At 36.2% G+C, this 19,500-nt stretch overlaps 1 protein-coding gene across 2 annotated transcripts in view; it reads left to right on the forward strand.

The window, feature by feature from the left end:
- The window catches only part of RERG (RAS like estrogen regulated growth inhibitor), a 118,652-nt gene that overhangs the window by 95,881 nt on the left and 3,271 nt on the right, over positions 1-19,500 (forward strand). The window contains exons 3-4 of one of the 2 annotated variants that reach the window (XM_010345117.3): positions 6,668-6,724; positions 19,042-19,115. In XM_010345117.3, the coding sequence (XP_010343419.1) occupies positions 6,668-6,724; positions 19,042-19,115 (131 nt within the window). The remainder of the gene's footprint in view (positions 1-6,667; positions 6,725-19,041; positions 19,116-19,500) is intronic. The other variant, XM_010345118.3, reaches the window with a different exon arrangement.

A 19,500-nucleotide genomic window follows, 5' to 3' on the forward strand; every position in this document is an offset into this window, starting at 1 on the left:
TGTTTCTTGGAGAGGCCAGAACAGTCACAGCAAAGAAAGGAAGAACTGCTGAAAAACAGAACATGGACTTGAGGCCTAGTAATCAAAGAAAGACCCAGGAACAAGGCATGAAGAACCAAAAGTGTTGGACAGGGGACAGGGAATTGGAAAATTCGATTTGGAGGCTTGATTTGACAGAAGGTTGCTTATGTGCAGGTGAGGGAGGGAAGAAGATGGAGCTGAATTCCTCTTATTTAGGAGACCCACTGAGTTGTTGTCTGTAATTGTTGTCCCTAAGCTGGAACACAAGCCTTTATAAGGCTGACACATCATACACATTATTTCTATTTTATCTACTAGACTTTTTCTGGAAAACACAGATTTTGCTCTCTGTGAGGCACCCAAGTGAGTTCAGCTCACTTCAATTTGGCTTCCTTTTTACCCAGTCCTTGCAATAGCAATCCTAGGTATCATTAACAGGACTTCAGTTGGATAATAGTCAAAATTACCCACATATCTTTATATTTTTCCTGGGACAGGCAAAGGTGTAAACTTTCAACACTTTATAAATAAGAAACGTATCTCAGTTTCTTTGCTGACTTCCTCACCGCCTTCAATGGTTCCCAATATGCTAATTTGTATTGTTAGGGACTGAGAAAACTCATAAGGAAACATTTGCTTTTCACATACTACTTCATCGCCTACATCTTCAGATACTTGTTTTCCTCATCTGCAGCATCCTTAAAGACCTTTTCAAGAGAAAAACAAAGATCTTATTTATCTAAAAGTTTCTTCTTGCTTCTTGAAATTCATGTTTTCTTTCTGTGTTGCCATGGTTTCTGGTCATGGACATTTTCTCCACTAAAGAAGAAGAAATCTCATGCATTTTTTTTCAAATGGAAGAATGTCTGTGTAAAAATGTGTGTACATTAAGGTATATACATTCTGCATGGAATTTTTCAAATTAAGAGTTTAAACAATAGAGGAATACACCAGTAAGACTTTTTTTTTTTTTTTTGAGACAGAGTCTCACTCTGCCACCAGGTGCCAGGTTGCAGTGCAGTGGCACGACCTCGGCTCACTCCAACCTCCGCCTTCCTAGTTCAAGCAATTCTCCTGCCTCAGCCTCCCAAGTAGCTGGGACCACAGGTGCGCACCATCACGTCCAGCTAATTTTTTTGTATTTTTAGTAGAGACGGGGTTTGATCATGTTGGCCAGGATAGTCTCGATCTCTTGACCTCGTGATCCGCCCACCTACCAGTAAGACTCTTAAGCTCCCTGGTAGCAAAGGCCTCATCTGTAAAAAGAGGATGTAGATCCTGAGGCTAGAAAAGAATAGGCCCACATCTTTGGAAGAAATGTAAACAATTTGAGCTTCAATTTCTTCATCGATATACACAAATTTTATTCATATCCATATCCATATCTTCCATACTATAAGGAACTGAAAAGTAATACACGTGTAAATATTTATCACAATATCTAACCTAGTAGTGCACACACTAAATGGATGTGGATAACAATAACACTACTGCATTACTTTTAAACTTTTTCCCATTATAATTTTTAAGATATTATTTAAATTGAGGTCTTGCTTAATGAAATGAGAAAACAGTTCCCACATTGTATTAAATCCTCTATTCTTCTCTTTTCCATTATTTTTTAAACACTTGCTTTATTTATTATGACATTTTAACTATAGATCATAAAAGTCAAACTGGAAGCAATTCAGTGTTGATTCTGCAACCCTTGTGGGCTTGGTAATGTACATCATTGCCTCCTGATTTTTGTTGGTCAAGGTACGGTCAAGTAACTATACTGTAAGTATTATAATGAAATGAAAAAGGAGGACAAATGAAGAGAGCTACTCTATCTCCTGGAGGCATCCCAACCTTGAAAAGTTTCATACTTAGGATACTATGTAAATTTATTATAATTTCTTCGTGTAGTTTTTAAGCTTTAACATTTCTAATTCTTTGGTTGTAAATCAACATAGGAAAAAAATTCAGATAACAAGTGTTAAATATACATATCACAACCCATAATGGACTAAAGTTGTGCTGTATTATCCACATTTGCCTTCTCTTTATATATCTATATATATAATTGCGTTTTGGGGTACATGTGAAGAACATGCAGCATTGTTTCATAGGTACACACATGGCAATGTGGTTTGCTGTCTTCCTCCCCATACCTGTATCTGGCATTTCTCCCCATGTTATCTCTCCCCAACTCCCCACCCCCAGCTGTACCTTCCTTAGCTCCCATCAACAAGCCTCAGTGTGTGATGCTCCCCTCCCTGAGTCTATGTGTTCTCATTGTTCAATATCCACCTATGAGTGAGAATATGCAGTGTTTGATTTTCTGCTCTTGTCAGTTGCCTTCTCTTTTTTTTTTTTTTTTTTTTTTTTTTTTTGAGACAGAGTTTTGCTCTCGTTACCCAGGCTGGAGTGTAATGGCGCGATCTCGGCTCACTGCAACCTCCGCCTCCTGGGTTCAGGCAATTCTCCTGCCTCAGCCTCCTGAGTAGCTGGGATTACAGGCACGCGCCACCATGCCCAGCTAATTTTTTGTATTTTTAGTAGAGATGGGGTTTTACCATGTTGACCAGGATGGTCTCGATCTCTTGACCTCGTGATCCACCCGCCTCGGCCTCCCAGAGTGCTGGGATTACAGGCTTGAGCCACCGCGCCCGGCCTGCCTTCTCTTTATATAACACAAATTACTGGTTTTCACTAAACATTTGAAACTCTTTCCCACAGCATTGTCCCAAACTTGGCAAACTCTTGTAGAAGTCCATTAAAAAGTATTTTAAAGATACCTGATCCTACAGCTTAAAAGTAACTATGTATTTTTTGTGAAGGTACTGCAGGTTACAGAACGAAAATGATATAAAGCACTTAATATACATCCATAGTAACTTTTCATTACTATATGAATGTCAAGAGTCTTTTTGGGGTGTGTTACCAGGATTATAGACAAAATTCAAAAGGTATTCATGATGTACAGGTGATGAGTAGTATTCCTTGAAGCACTTTTAATTGGAGCAGAAGTTCTTTTCCTAACTTAAAAAAAAATCTTTCCTGGCCATTTTAAACACTTTTAGTTAAACATTTTTCCAAAGCAATCAACTCATCCCAGTCCCATAAATAAATAATAATTTTTCCAGCTGGAAAAATTTTTCCAATTTTTTTCCATAATAAATACTTACTGTATGCTACAGAGTTTTGGGGGTGGATCTGTTATATAGCAATAGCTGTATACCTGGAGACCTATAGAAAAGAACAATCACAACTGTTTAGGAGGTTACATATACTTAAGTAGCTTAGAAAAAAACGCATTATATACATTGTTAATCAAGTTACTTTATGAATTCTATAAAGAAAAGTAATGACATTGTTTTCATGTATGATACTGAAAGGCAACATTTGAAAGTTTTGCCTGAATTGCTCTTGAAGGTGACTCTTAAATAAGGAATAGCATGTGTGTTAGTTTTCATTTACCTTGAAGAATTTATTTCTTGCTGAAGCTGATTTGTTGTACAGATCATACCTAATTAATTTTCATTTTAAAATATTATTCTGACACTAAATCTGGCACTTCTGATGCCCACTTCTTGATAATATTGTCAGGAATTATTTTGAGTAAGTAGCATAAACTGGTTAATTTTTAGAAATAACATGACTATTTTCCTTTAACAGTTTTACCTTTTAGCTCTTACTTATGAATGGAGTATCATGCCACTGAATCATTACATTAAGTGACTTTTTAAAATATTTTCTTGGATTAAATTATTCTTACTGAATTTTCCATTTTGTTAGAAACCAACTTTCATTAATCATCATGAAATTCATTGTACCAGTAATACTAAGCAGAACTCAGATGATGAAGAATTAGCCAAGTAGGTTGTAAATTAGGCAAAAGGAGGCAAATATTCTTCCCTGAATTAGCCATTGGACATGCTTGGCTTGTTTAGTGGAAAGGTATGGGTTGTCAAGGCAATCGGAAGAAAATAAAATATTTCAGAAGGCAGAGACTCAACAGTAACTATCAATCAAATGTGTCGAACCTTAAAACTTCTGGAGAAACAAGGCCTTAAATCAGACTCTGGTAGCAGTAAAGATAATCAATAACACCATTTTACTTCAAAAGACAGACCTTGCTCAAGATACTGGGATGGAGAGGGCAGGGAGTCAAAAGGAAATCAGGTCAATGTTTATAGTACCCATTTTAACAAATTATCGGTAAAATCATTTATTAATTTTAGTTTAATAAATTTATTAAATGTATTACATAAGTTTTGGATAAAAATTATTTCAATTTAATAAATTAAATATTTTGAATATATATTTATTATTTAAATTTAATAAATTATACAACTGTTTTGAATATTATTTATATATAAGTTAATATATAACTTTTGAGTTTTTGAATATTCATATACATTTACGCTCAAAAACTCTAGCACTCTAGCATTGTTTTGCCTCATTCACTCTACAGTTTCAGAAAACATTGCTACAGAACTGCACAGGCACTAACCAAGGTTCTTAACTGAGATCCAGGCATTTACAAATGATTCAATTATGTTCAGTATACTTGGTTCGGAAAGTCGATGGAGTGTCTACTACATTTTTTAAAGATTTTGAGAAATGATTCAAATTAAAATGGTTTCGAAATTGAAGAACTATAAACTTCACTCATGTAAAAAGTTAAGCTCATTTTTTAATGATGACAGATAATTAGTTTTACTAGGTTGTGGCATTTAGTGCTAAAACTACGTAGTCTGGCCAGGCGCAGTGGCTCAGGCTCATTAAGCCCAGCACTTTGGAAGTCTGAGGCGCGTAGATCACAAGATCAGGAGATCGAGACCATCCTGGCCAACATGGTGAAACCTCGTCTCTACTGAAATTACAAAAATTAGCTAAGTGTGGTGGCACGCTCCTGTCATCCCAGCTACTGGGGAGGCTGAGGCAGGAAAATCACTTGAACCCAGGAGGCGAAGATTGCAGTGAGCAAAGATTGCGCCTCTCCACTCCAGCCTGGCCACAGAGCGAGACTCCGTCTCAAAAGAAAAAAGCAAAAAAACTACATAGTCTAACAAAAGATGGAACTCTTTAAATCCCACAAGCTGTTATGTTTATTAATGTTGCTAATTGTAAAAAATTAAAAACATGTCTGCTGCTTACTGCATCCTGCACCTAAAAATAAATCTCAGTCTCAAGAGAGTGAACAGTGACAGACTCGGAAGACTGCAAATAAGACCACAAGTACAGTCACTGTGGGAAGTATTACAGGGTCAGTGACCTTGCTACTTTAGGCACTGCAAATATTTTAGCTCGAATTCAGCCTCACACTCTGTAATTACAAAGAACATTGTTACTTTCCATCTCCAGCCCCCAGTCATGAAGCCACATAGTGCTCTGTTTTGCAAAGTCCTTGCTGCAGTTTTCACTACCATCTCTCATATGAGACTTTACAGGAGGAGGTTATGCCTTTGTTGTTCCTAAAAGTGAGAATAGGAAAAGACTGACTGTGACCTTCCATTAACTAGTTTTATTTCTTCAAGGATTATCTTTTGGCTCCTACATTCAGGGCATTTCAGTAAAAATAAAAATACACTAATGGGTATTCTGAAACTGTAAAATATGTAGACAATGATTCTTTCGTTAAGGTCAGTGGGATCCCAGGGAGACCATCAAGGGTCTATGGAAGGCTCACGAGCCTGCTAAATCATACACCAAATTGTGTGTATGTATATTTTTTCAGGAAAAGGATCCAATGCTTTCATCCGATTTTTTTAAGTGCCAGTGACATCCCCCTCCAAATTTTTTTTCTCTCTTAATTTAAAACTACTGTTTTCAACTATACTACAAGTAAAATGTTTGGTATATGTCTCATCAATTTATAAGGACAATGAAGTCCACATATTCAAGCACTTTTCTCCAAGCCATCTTCCAATTAAATATTATCCAGATGGCCTACAACTTAAATTCAGTTTGGTGCAATGGATTAGTTACAGACTTCCTGGATTCAAATCCTTACTGGCCCACTAACTAACTAGATTAGCTTAGTTAAATGAATTAACCCTTCAGAACCTCAGTTTTCTAATCTGAAAAATGGGAATTATCATAGTGCCTGCCTCATGAAGACGAAGTGAGGATTGAGGAGATCATGTCAAAAGTGCGTGGCATAGTTCCAGAACCTGACTCTGACTGCATTCTATTAGTGCTACTTTTGATGAGTTTTAATGGATCTCTGACTGCTAGTGATCTTTCATTACACTACAAATCACCACATTTTAAACTTACCTTTCCCAATCCGTATCAATATTCAAACTTTGGATACCTGTATTGTGACCTTTATATCTGAATTCATCATTTTGCTGAGAAAATTTTATATATGAGCATTTTCACATTATAGTTTTGTTTTTAACCTTGTGACTAAAGCAGTAAATCTAATTGTTGACTAATGCACAATAAACCGATTAAAATATTAACAACAGTTTTTAGGCCATAATATAAAATTGGAAAATTACTTGAATACACTTAAAAATTTATTAGGTTTTTATACCAAGGAAATATAAATCATGTATAGGGTCATATGAAACATTTTGCTTTCCTTAAAAAGACAGGCATACTAAGCAAATTAACAAATGATGGTTTGAAATGTTGCTCTTTTCTTCCACAGCTCTTGTAGTGAGATTTCTGACCAAACGGTTCATCTGGGAATATGATCCCACTCTCGGTAGGTCAAATTTTGTTTCCTTCTCCTCTTCAATCAAAGTTTATGGCCCCAAAGAAAAAATAATATTTTCCGTTGCAACATTTTTAAGCTCCTTTTAGCTGATCTGGAAGTGCTTTTCAAATCATGCAAAGAAGCCCTCTATGAAGTTAGATGTGTGTTTCATGCTGTCTCTGCTTAGAACCCTGCAGGATTTTAATACATAGATGAAGAAATTAGGTCAAGCTTCAGCCACGAAGGAAGGAAATGGAACAAGACTCTGGCCTCACGTCAGAAAAATGCAGTATCATTCTAATGGGAGAAAGAGGAGAAAATGGACATGCAAAATTTGGCGCATAACAAAATGGCATCCTGAGAAGAGTAACAGATAAATAAAACTGAATATGAATTTTAGGGGAAAATAAAATACATTTCTATCTTTTCTTCTCTCCAATACATCTGACCAAAGTCTGTTATGGAGAGAGAAGGAGAGAATTGGAAGCAAAATATGATGATGTCTGTGGATCTTAAAAGTACCAATAATGTTGATGTATAAAATGTAGGCAAACACTCTTCCTGGTGTTTTAAAAAATTCGTTTTGTTTCTTTGTCACTCCAAGATTTTCAGTTAAAAAGGGAGCAAGATTGTTTTAATCCATTTATTTTTATATTTTAACATTTATATAAATATTCATAAGCAACATATAATTGCTTTTAAAAATTATCATAAATCAGTATTATACATGATTTACAGTTATGCCTTTGCCTTATTTACTCACTATGCTTTTAATATCTGTCCACTCTGACCAATACAAAACGCGTTCATCCATTTTATCTGACATAAAGTGTCCCTCCTACGAATATTCAAAATTTTATATATCTTATGACCCTAATGATGGACATTTATGGGTTTAAAATCTTACCATTAGAAACAATGTTACAACCAGCTTCTTTGGAGGCACTCAAGAGACTTGCTCTGGGCAAAGTACCTGGAGATGGAATGGCTCCCTGAGGTTTGCTGTTATGTCACCCATGCTGTAGTGTATTTATCACTGTACGCATAGGTTACCTGCATCTTGCACTTGCATTAAGAAAACATTGTTCTTTTGCCTGCATTGATTGCCATCTTTAAAAAAAATCAGTTATCCATGTGACAACACCACGTTTTGAAATCTTCCGTTACTACTCTCTTCCCATCAATGTCTTGTTATGTTCTTAACAGCTTTTACTCTACATATTTTGATGCTTAAGACTTCTTTCATTGTTTTTGTTCATTCATTCTACAAATATTTATCAAGTGTCTCCTGTGTGTTGAAGCATGCTGGATGCGAAGGATAAATCAATACACAGAAAGAGAAAGCCTTGGCGTTTTTGAGTGCACGGCCCAGGAAAGAGAGAAGAATCAATAAACGAACAAATGTATGTGAGATAGTGATAAGTGTTATGAAGGAAAACAATAAGGAAGGGACTAAGTTTACTTAGCATTTGACTTACAGTTTACTTAGCGTTTGACTATTTAATATCTCTAAAATTTATTTTAGTGAGAAGTACAAGGTGAAAATCCAACATTTTTGTCCAAATCATTGAACAATTTTCTTATTATTTGTTAAATATTCTCTACCTTTCTCCGCTACTTCAAATGCAATGTTTTCTTATGTTGAATTGTTTATACCAGAACACCATACTAGATTTGCTTTTCATACCAAACAGAAGCAGCATACTATTTTGATAATTGTATGCTGTACAGAACACTTTGATACTTTGTAGAGAAAGTCTTTCCTCATTAATTTTTTACAAAATTATTTTGGCTACTCTGTCCAGTTGATGTTACAGATCAAGTTTAGAAACTCTGTAATAATATGACATTATTTGGATTGGAATTACACTAGATTTATAGATTACTTTGAGAAGATTCATATCTTTATGTTATTCTATCTTTTAATCTAGGAGAATAGCATATTCCTACATTTATTATTTATTCTTCTGCATTTGCTTTTAAATAGGTTATATTTTTTCACATCCAAATTTTTCAGTATATTTTTAAATGTAGCCACACCAATTTTAAGATGATATATTTGGATCTAAAAATGTAACTGATTTTAAAAAATTATTTATTATTTCACCCACCAAAGTGAATACTTATTCTGCTCTTATATTTTTATTACTTACATAAGCTTTACAGAGATTATCTGAGAATATTAATAATTTATGGACGTTTAATTTTAAAAATACAAATTTTTATTGCCATATCCATATATCTAAATGAAAGATGAAGCTTATAAAATATGATCTCATAACATGTTCTCTCTCTGAATGCGTTCCAGTACCTAATCTTACTATTCTTTATTAGCCTTAGTTGAACCATTTTCCCTTTTGTCTTATTCATTCTGAGAAACAACTGCTATTAATAATAATCTGCCTGCATCAGTTATATGTAGAGCAGGCTTCCTTCAGTAAGAATAATGAAACTTTTTATTGAGTGACCTTCTACACTACTGCTCAAAGAGGATGGCAGCTGCTAAACAGCAAGCACTTTCATCAGACTTCAGGAGTAATGGGTATAAGACTCACTCCCAGGTGAGGGCTTCATTAATTCTCTCACACTGGAGGCTGGATTTGTGTGTATGTTCGTGTGTGCAAGAGTTCACTTTTGTTCCAGCATAGAGGGGTTCTCTATCCATTTGATTCAAGGGAAATTGGCATTTCCTGAGTTTAACTTCATACTACCTTAAGGAAGACAGGATTTTTTGTTGAATACATGGCTACTGTATTAGTCCATTCTCATAATGCTAGAAAGAAATACCTGAGACTGAGTAATTTATAAAGAAAAGAGGTTTAATTGGCACCTGGTTCTGCAGGCTGTACAGGAAGTATGGCAGCCTTGCTTCTGGGGAGGCCTTAAGGAGCTTTTATTTGTGGCAGAATGGAAAGTGGGAACAGGCATCTTACTTGGCAGGACCATGATGTGGGGGGCATGCCACACACTTTGAAACAACCAGATCTTGGCCAGGCACAGTGGCTCATGCCTTCATCCCAGCACTTTGGGAGGCTGCAGTGGTGGATCACGAGGGCAGGAGATCAAGACTATCCTGGCCAACATGATAAAACCCCATCTCTACTAAAAACACAGAAAATAGCTGGGCATGGCGGCACGTGCCTATAATTCCAGTTACTCAGGAGGCTGAGGCAGGAGAATAGCTTGAACCCAGGAGGTGGATGTTGCAGTGAGCCCAGATCATGCAGCCGCACTCCAGCCTGGTGACAGAGCGAGACTCTATCTAAAAGAAAAAAAAAAAAAGGAAACAGATCTCACTCACTAGAACTTACTGTTGTAATGCCATCACCACAGGGATGGTGTGAAACGATGAGAAATCACCCCATGATCCAATCACCTGTCACCAGGCCCCACCTCCAACATCAGGGATAACAAACGTACATGAGATTTGGGTGGAGACACAGATCCAAACCATAAAACCACATTGGCTACTTTAACTAAAAGTTTCAAAACCACCACCAAAAGAGATAATTATATTGAAAAGCCAGGTGGCTTATATACAAAAAAAAAAAAAAAAAAAAAAAAAAAAAAAAAAAAAAAAAGCAGCCCTAAATTCTGAAGTCAATGCCTTCATCAGAAACGAGGCAGTTTTTCCAACCTGGAACAGAATTGTTACTGCACAAGAAGCTGAAAACTCTGACCATACTACATAACACAATTAGAATATTTACTGCTTTGAAATAATTCAATGAAGAAAATGCTTGCTATTATAGTAGCAAGTGAGTCCTAAACCTTTCTATTTCAGATGCAGGTTTTTTTGTTTGTTTTTCGCTTTCGTGTTTTTATGGAGAAAGCCTATCCTAAGAATTTAATGAGAGATGCTGGCAAGGGAAGAAAAGTGAGAGGGAGCTAAACGTACGCTCCACTTGCACTTTGTAAAAGAAAGAAATTGCTTTAACATCTAAGTGTTTTGAAGGATATAATGTTAAAAAAAAATCAGTTGTTTACACTGAACAATTTCAGTTTTATTTTAATTTTTCTTATTTCACTGTTAATCAGTGAGATCTTTGTGGGTGGCCAGCACACGGATGTCTATGAACCACATTTGAAAATCACCACTGAAGCCCATAAGATGTGGGAGTTGGACGATCTAACCATGAAAACCCCGTGATGGTGGTGGCAGCAATGACTGGGTTGTGGGAAAAGGTCCATGTTCTGATTGGATCCCAACCAAGAAGTGAATTCCTACCTCCAAGAGTCATATTATCCTGAAGAGTTCTTATCATAGCAGAGAATACAGATAGAGGCTTAGAATGTGTGTGCCTGTAACTGTGTGTGTGTGTGTGCATGTGCGTGTGTGTGTGTGTGTGTGTGTGTGTGTGTGTGTGCTGGAGGCATTTGGAGAGGAAGAGAGAGACTGTATTTCAGCTTCTATCACTACTACGACTGGTACGTTGGAGGCACTGTGTTTCAGTCTGCTTAGAAAAGGCTCTGTTAGGAGTGAGGATGGGAATCAGGAGACGTTAGACCCACTAGTTCTTTGGTTCTGTGTCTGGTTCTTCTCGCCTGCCTTACCGCCCCTGCTGCTTGGAATGGTTCATACGCAAATCGATACACTCAGAACAATTTATCTTCACTAGATTCTAAAGCAGAAGTGCTTAGCCAACTCATAGAATTATTTAATTATTTAATACTGGCACCTCAAGGAACTTGGAGACTGTCATTTGACAAATAAGGAAACAGGTACAAAGAAGCAAATTTAATCAAAATGACATGGCCGGTTGTGATTAGACTAGCAATAGAACTCAACTCGGTACAATTTCCACTCTAGCATAAATCAGCATTACTAATTGCTGTTGTTACTGTGCTAAGTGTCCATACCAACATGTTGAAATTTGAAAAAAAAAAAAAAAAAAAAAAGCTAAATCAGTAAAAAGACTAACCAATGCAACATCCCTTTAAGCATCAACTCCTCTTAGAGTACATAAATTACACTTATAGTTATTAAAGTACTAGTGAGTGCAGATTTTAAATTATATATCACTCATATACAGTGAAATTCAAGTATGAATTTTAATGCCTCATTCCATTTGGAAACTCATATTTTTCTTACAGTATACAATATTTTGGCTCATTTGAAACTATCTCCTAAATAATCTTCCCCCCAGCTTTCACAAAAGAGGCTCAATTTATCATTTTTGTTTAGTATGAACAAAATCAGAATAATATCCACCTAACAAACACATACACATTTTCTTTTATGTGTTAAGAGGCATAGTGGAGTCTAATTTCAAAAACTACTTACTACATTTTTTTAGAATTAACTCTGGGAAAATTAGCACATAGATGCAGAACATTTTGCCTTTTGGGACAATACTTCCGTTGTTTTACACATAGAGAAAATGGGCTTTTAATGAGAGAGAGAAGCTTACAGAAAAAAAAAAATGCTTAAAATGGTATGAAACCAGTATTCAGCTTAGGCGAAGTCACTGCTACCACCCGCTGCTATGTCTGGGGCAGACATTCTCTCATTTCCTGCATTTTATCCTTTTTGTCTCAGTTAACAAATAACCAAAGAATCACACAACTTCATGCAATTTTTATTATATTCCATTTCCCCCTTACTGTGGGATTCTGTGATTGAAATACATATCCTATTTGTCATGGAAGCAGCAGAGAAAAATGTCCCTGTCTCTCAGACAACTTGTAGTGCAAAGAAATGGAATAGAGCCCAGAACTCTATCTTCCAGGCTCTAGGGCTGATGCCAGTCTTTTTAAAAGGGAAATCAGCACAAAGGACAGTAAAGAGCAGTGGCGTGAGAAGCCAAAGGGCACAGCTCCCTAGCATGAGTGATGCCGCCTGGGCTGGTCTTCCTCACACGGGGGCACTGAAGATGAAAAAAGAAAATCATTGAAGGAACACTTGGAGACAAGTGGCTTCTGCAAATCGTGTTTTAAAGCATTAAATCATACAAAACTATAATCTCCCATTTAACATAAAAGAGTAGGGGGATGGAATATTCTGAAATTGTAAATCACTGTGCATCCACCATGTATGGATTACATATTCTAGGAGAATGACAATAATGTAAAATATACTTATTAAAATATTGAACATAATCTAATTTTCAAATTTTACCTTTTGGAAAAGACTTGAGCAAGGTGCCGTGCCTGTGGCAATGATCACTGCAGTCTTGAGGGAAGCAGAAGGCAAGGTTATGGTTAGTGAAGCTACTTTCTACAGTTTGTGTTTTGGACAGGAGATTATATTTACAGTAACAGAAAACTGTGGTCAAAAAAAGAACTGCAAAATAGTTGATGAAATGAAAGTCAAAAATATGAGGTAGATAGAAAAATTAATTACGAAAGCACTGGCTTCAGCTCCCTCCATGAGAGCAGAAACTTCTGAGTTTATTGGGTTGGTTGATTGGATAATGATTTAGGGAATGTGGACACAAAGAATTGAGTTAATAATTATGTTAATCATACTACTTTTTTCATGGTGCCATGCTATTATTAGTGTATGGGAAGACTTATATTATTACACTTTCTTTACCCCTTCACCCCTTCAACACTCAAGGCCCTCCTCTTTCCCTTAAGTGCAGAGACTAATGTTTTTGAAACTAAGCATAGTGTTTAAAAGCCTGAACTCCAAATCTAGTCCTCCTGGACTCAAATCTCACATCTGTCATTTATTATCTGTGCAACCTTGGGCAAGTTATTTAATCTTGTTACGTCTCAGTTTCCTCTTATAAAATGGAGCTAATAGCAATAAATACCTCATTGGATATTTGTGAGGATTATTGAGTTAATGTAAGTAAAACATTTAGAACATTGTTCAAATAGAAGCAGTATATGCTATTATTATATATTTATCTAGGAAAAATAGTGTTCTGTGTATATATATGTTAAATTTATATAAATTTTGTGTGTGTGTGTGTATATATATACATATATGCCTGTGTATCACACTTTTTTTTTTTTTTTGAGACAGAGTCTTGCTCTTTTGCCAGGCGCCAGGCTGGGGTGCAGTGGCGTGATCTCGGCTCACTGCAACCTCTGCCTCCTGTCTTCAAGCAATTCTTCTGCCTCAGCCTCCCGACCAGCTGAGACTACAGGCACGTGCCACCACACCCAGTAATTTTTGTATTTTAGTAGAGATGGGTTTTCACTATGTTGGCCAGGATGGTCTCGATGTCTTGACCTCGTGATCTACCCACCTTGGCCTCCCAAATTGCTGGGATTACAGGCCTGAGCTATTGCGCCCAGCCAAATTTTATATATACATACATTTCTTTTTTTTTTTTTTTTTTGAGACGGAGTTTCGCTCTTGTTACCCAGGCTGGAGTGCAATGGCGCGATCTCGGCTCACCGCAACCTCCGCCTCCTGGGTTCAGACAATTCTCCTGCCTCAGCCTCCTGAGTAGCTGGGATTACAGGCACGAGCCACCACGCCCAGCTAATTTTTTGTATTTTTAGTAAAGAAGGGGTTTCACCATGTTGACCAGGATGGTCTCGATCTCTTGACCTCGTGATCCACCCGCCTCGGCCTCCCAAAGTGCTGGGATTACAGGCGTGAGCCACTGCGCCCGGCTTACATACATTTCTAATCATAATAACTAAATGTGGTATTTTTAAAATCCACGCATTTTTTAATATTTACTCAGAGTTTTCTACACAGTGTTCTTTACTATGCCACATTTAACTAATCTCTCCAGTGGCAAACACCTAAGTTGCCTCTAATATGAACTACTGCTAACATCACTGGGGAAAACATGCCTTTAAATCAGTGGTTCTCAAACTTTACTATGCACCGTAATCACCTAAGGGACTTGTTAGAACACAGATTGCCGATAGGTGTGGGGTAGAGCCTTAGAATTTCCATTTATAACAAGTTCCTAGGTGATCTGCATGTTACTGGTCCAGGCACTACACTTTGAGACCCAGTGCTGTAAGAACCTGGGCCAGGTTTCTTCTGCTACATGTACCTGAGAGGGAGGTTGCTGAATTATAAGGTATGCCCACATCAAATAGTAGTGAATTGCTCTTCAGAATGATGCACCAGTCTACACTCTCATTGCTGGTATAGAGAAGCTGCCTGTAACCTAGTCAGACATTATGTTACCTAGCTTTGTAATTTTTCCAATCTTATGGTCATAAAGTCATTTTATAAGCTTCTCTCTGGTAAGTAAGCAGGTAGAACATCATTTGATATATGTTTTTGCCAATTGGGCATCTTCCTCTGTGAAATTTCCTCTTTGTATACTTTGCCCATATTTCTTTCCGGTTCACTTACCTTTTTAACTTCTAAAATTTTTCATAATTTAGATATTAATCATCTTCTTTCTTTTGATGTCACAAATATTTTCTCCAGTCTTTAGCCTATTTAATATTGCACAAAATTCTTAATTTTAATGTAGTCAACTTAGTTATTTTTTATATCACTTTTTTTGGTCTGTGCATGAAGTTTTATACTTTCTTATTTTTAATTTTTTTAACTTTAGGTTTCACTCTTCAACGCTAGATGAGTTTAGATTGCTAATCAATCCAGATTTATTTTAATATATGCCCTAGAAGTCCAACTTTATTTTTTGCATTTAGTGGCCAATTCTCTCTTATTGGTTCTAATGCAAATGCTACTAATTGAACCATTTACTGTTTCCTAAGTGATTTGTGGTGCCACCTCAGTCATATACTACGTTCCTATATAAATATGAGTCTACTCTTAAGGCCTTGGTAAATTTGTACATTCTGATATTAGTAGTCCCACGCTGTTCAGAGTAATGTTATATAGTATTATATAATTTTAAATAAGTTTCCGGAGCCTCTCAAAAAGTCCAGCTGGACGTTTCATTTGAATTGCATTAAATTCTAGATTAATTTGGGGGGAAACTGATATGTTTTTAAAAATGTTGTTTCTCCATTTTCCTAGGAGTTTCCTATTTATTCAAGCCTTTATGTTCTGTTAAAATTTTCCATTTTACAAAATTTTTGTTTTTGCTTTTGGAGAGTTTTGAAGGATTTTGTTCATTTTTATTGCTTCATAAATATTATTTATTGTACTATTACTGGGAGTAGCTTCCTTTTTACTCTTATCTTTCCTACATGGCTTTTGCTGATATAAAAGAAAGCTAGTGATACTGTGTTGACCTTAAATTCTATAACCTTGATGATCTTTTTTTAAGTTCCTTCCCTATCCTCATATCTCTTATTTATTTTTTTCCTTTCTTATTGTATCATCTAGAGTTTGCAATCCATATTGGATTAAATATTTGTATAGCATATATTTTTCTATGTTGTTAAGTTTAAAGGCAGTGTGTGTAAAATGTATCTATTTATTGGATGCATGCTGTGGGATTTTTGACATAAAGTTTATCATGTGAAGGAATTCCTTCTATTCTTATTTTTCTGAACCATTTATAAAATCATAAATAATAAACTATAGAAAAAACATTTTCTATTATGTTTTCCCTTTTAGTTCTTAAATGTGTCAAATTTCACTGATAGGGTTTAAATTAAACACTATTTGTGTTCCTGAAGTAAATGCTGCTTGACCCTGATATACTTATTACACTGTTGGATGCAGTTAGATAATCTTTCGTTTAGAATTTTTAAACATATATTCCAATACAAAATGAGCCTACAATTTTCCTTTTCATTTTTGGTTTTCCTCTCTTTATTCTTATGCTACTTATTATTAGAATCAGCATAATTCCCCATTAAAGGAATTGGGTAGCAATACTTTTTCTATTTGTGTATTATAATTTTTTCAATGTTTGAAATAAACATTCTATAAAACTATCTTGGCACAGTTGTTGTTTTTTTGTAGGGAGATATCTACAATTGGCATTTAAATTTATTTAATAACTATTGATCTATTTAAGTGCTGTATTTTTTACTTACACTCATCTGTGTGTTTTTCTCCCAGAATATATGAGTTTGAAATTATTGCTATAAACTTCATATTTTATTTTTTATTTCAGCAGAATGTACAATTGCTTCTTTCTTTGCTGAATTTTAATTGCATTGTCTCTCTTAATTTACCAGCAGTATTGTCAGATCTTTACAATCCTGCCCTCTTTTTATATCTTTTCAAATATCATGCTTTGGTTTTGTTTTCTTTTTCATGATGTTTTATCTTTTATTTATTTCTTGTTGTCTTGAATTTATTGTTTCTTCTCTTCTAATTTATTGACTACTTAGTTCACTTTTTCTAGCTTTTTAAAAGCTATATCATCTTCTGGAATGAGACAAGTACATTAGTTCACACAAACTTGCTTCTGGTCTTTTCCCCCCTCTTCATCCTGATATACTGATAAAATCATCTAGAATTGTAATGCCTGGTTGACTTTGATGTAGTTTTACTGTTTTGATGGATATCTTAAATTCAGTTTCACTGGCAAAAAGTCCTATGTCAATCTGAGTTCCATATTTTTGTAGGTGATGTGCTTTACTCACTCAGTCCCTTTAGACTTTTTTTTTTGTCATTGATATCCTTAAATTTTGCTGTAATAGGTTTAGATCTGGAACTTTTTCCTCATGTCTCCTGCTAGTTTTTTTAATCTTAAAATCTATCACTGTTCTCTTATGTTGGGAAATTCTCTATCATAACAACCTCAATAATTTCCACTCTATGTATTTTCTCTCCTTTGAGGCTCTTTTTTCTTTTTTTTTTTTTTTTTTTTTTTTTTTTTTTTTTTTTTTTTGAGATGGAGTTTCGCTCTAGTTACCCAGGCTAGAGTGCAATGGCGCGATCTCGGCTCACCGCAACCTCCGCCTCCTGGGTTCAGGCAATTCTCCTGCCTCAGCCTCCTGAGTAGCTGGGATTACAGGCACACGCCACCATGCCCAGCTAATTTTTTGTATTTTTAGTAGAGATGGGGTTTCACCATGTCGACCAGGATGGTCTCGAACTCTCGACCTCGTGATCCACCCACCTCGGCCTCCCAAAGTGCTGGGATTACAGGCTTGAGCCACCATGATCGGCCTGAGGCTTATTTTTTAAAGGATACTAAAATTTCTCATTCTATTATCCATACTTCTTATTAAATTTTACTTTCCCATGTTCCGTCTTTCTACTTACTGACACTGCTGGGAGAATTCCTCAACCTGACTCTCATCAAGTCAGTCAGTCATTCATTCAGTTCTTTATTTCTCTTGTTCTAGTTTTCATACAGAGAAACATCAGTTGGTACTTACTTTTGACCCATGATATCCATTTTATGTGATCGGGCATAATCAGGCCACCCAGTCTTCTTGCACCTGCTAACTTCTTCTTCCCCACATGTAGCTTGGTGACCACTCTGCTGTTGATCCACCAACCTCCGGCTGGTACTAAGTGGCTGCCATTTTTCTACTTTGAAGAGGCAACATGAGCAAGAGGACTCCATGGAGTTCCATATCCCCTCCATGCTGTCCTGCCCTCCTCTACTTTGGATTACTGTTCCTCACCAACCACCCAACACTGGGGTCCGACCATCTTTTACTACCCCTAGAGTTTCTCATAGTTTTACCTCATTTGGCAAGAACCATTCACCTCCTGAGAGTATCTGTTGTATTTCCAGAGTTGAGGTTTGGAAGGAAATTTGTTTTTGTTTGTATGTCATCTTGTTAGAAACCGTGGTTTTCAGAAACGATTTTTAGAAGCATCAAGGCAGTATGCATTTCGTGAAAATCACCTTCTCAATTTACATTGTGGAGGTCTCATTATAGAAGGAAAAGAGCACCAGGGAGCTGGCCTTGCAGAAAAATAAAATGGAATATTCAGAGGAAAGGCTAGGACTGGGTACAGTGGCTCAGACCTGCAATCCCAGCATTTTAGGAGGCCAAGGTGGGTGGATTACTTGAAGTCAGGAGTTTGAGACCAGCCTGGCCAACATAGTGAAACTCTGTCTTCACTAAAAAACAAAAATTAGCTGGGCGTTGTGGTGGGCATCTGTAATCCCAGGAACTTGGGAGGCTAAGGAAGGAGAATCGCTTGAAACCTGGGTTTCAGTGAGCCAGTATTGCACAATTGCACTCCAGCTAATGCAACAGAACTAGACTCTGTAAAAAAAAAAGAAGAAAAAAGGGGGGGTGGGGAAAGGATAGGGTAGCAAGACACAAAAAGATTCCCCCTATTCTATACTCTGAAAGCCGTTAGCTCCCACGTTAGAACTTGTTATGTCCAGGAGCTAGGTATGATGATTCTACATTTCTGCACATCCATCTTCTCTTTCCTAGACTACACAGTTCCTTATGCTGCAAAATCAGGACTACTTCTCCCATGCCCACTTTCTACTTTTAAGGATCAAATTAAATGTTGCGTTTATTTACCTTTTTGCCTTTTTTATTTGCTCATTCCTTAGAATCAACCTACCGACACCAAGCAACCATCGATGATGAAGTTGTTTCCATGGAGATACTAGATACTGCTGGCCAGGTGAATAAAGAGTTCAGCTAAAATATTTCCTGGATCAAATAAAAACCAGAAATCCATGCTATGAACAAAAATAAGCCACTTTTCTTCAACTAACTTTTGCATGCCTAAAACCTTTTTCTCTAATTAACTAGCCATTTTACATATATTAACACATTTGTAACTATCTGTATATGCATCCTTTCGTAAACTGTCCAGTGTTTCAATAGGATTTTGAAAATACTGTAATATTCACATATCATCTAGGTTAGACTCTCTCGTCTATATTTTGTGACATAGCAAGTTATTAATAAGTTTTCATGGTCAAATGTGTTTGAAGTGCTCAAATGAAGTTAAACAGGTATCTTTACTGAAAGAATTCTCAGAGCCTCTAATATGCTTATGTGTA

The sequence above is a fragment of the Saimiri boliviensis genome, chromosome 7 (assembly GCF_048565385.1).
Source record: "Saimiri boliviensis isolate mSaiBol1 chromosome 7, mSaiBol1.pri, whole genome shotgun sequence".
Taxonomy (NCBI): Eukaryota; Metazoa; Chordata; class Mammalia; order Primates; family Cebidae; genus Saimiri; species Saimiri boliviensis.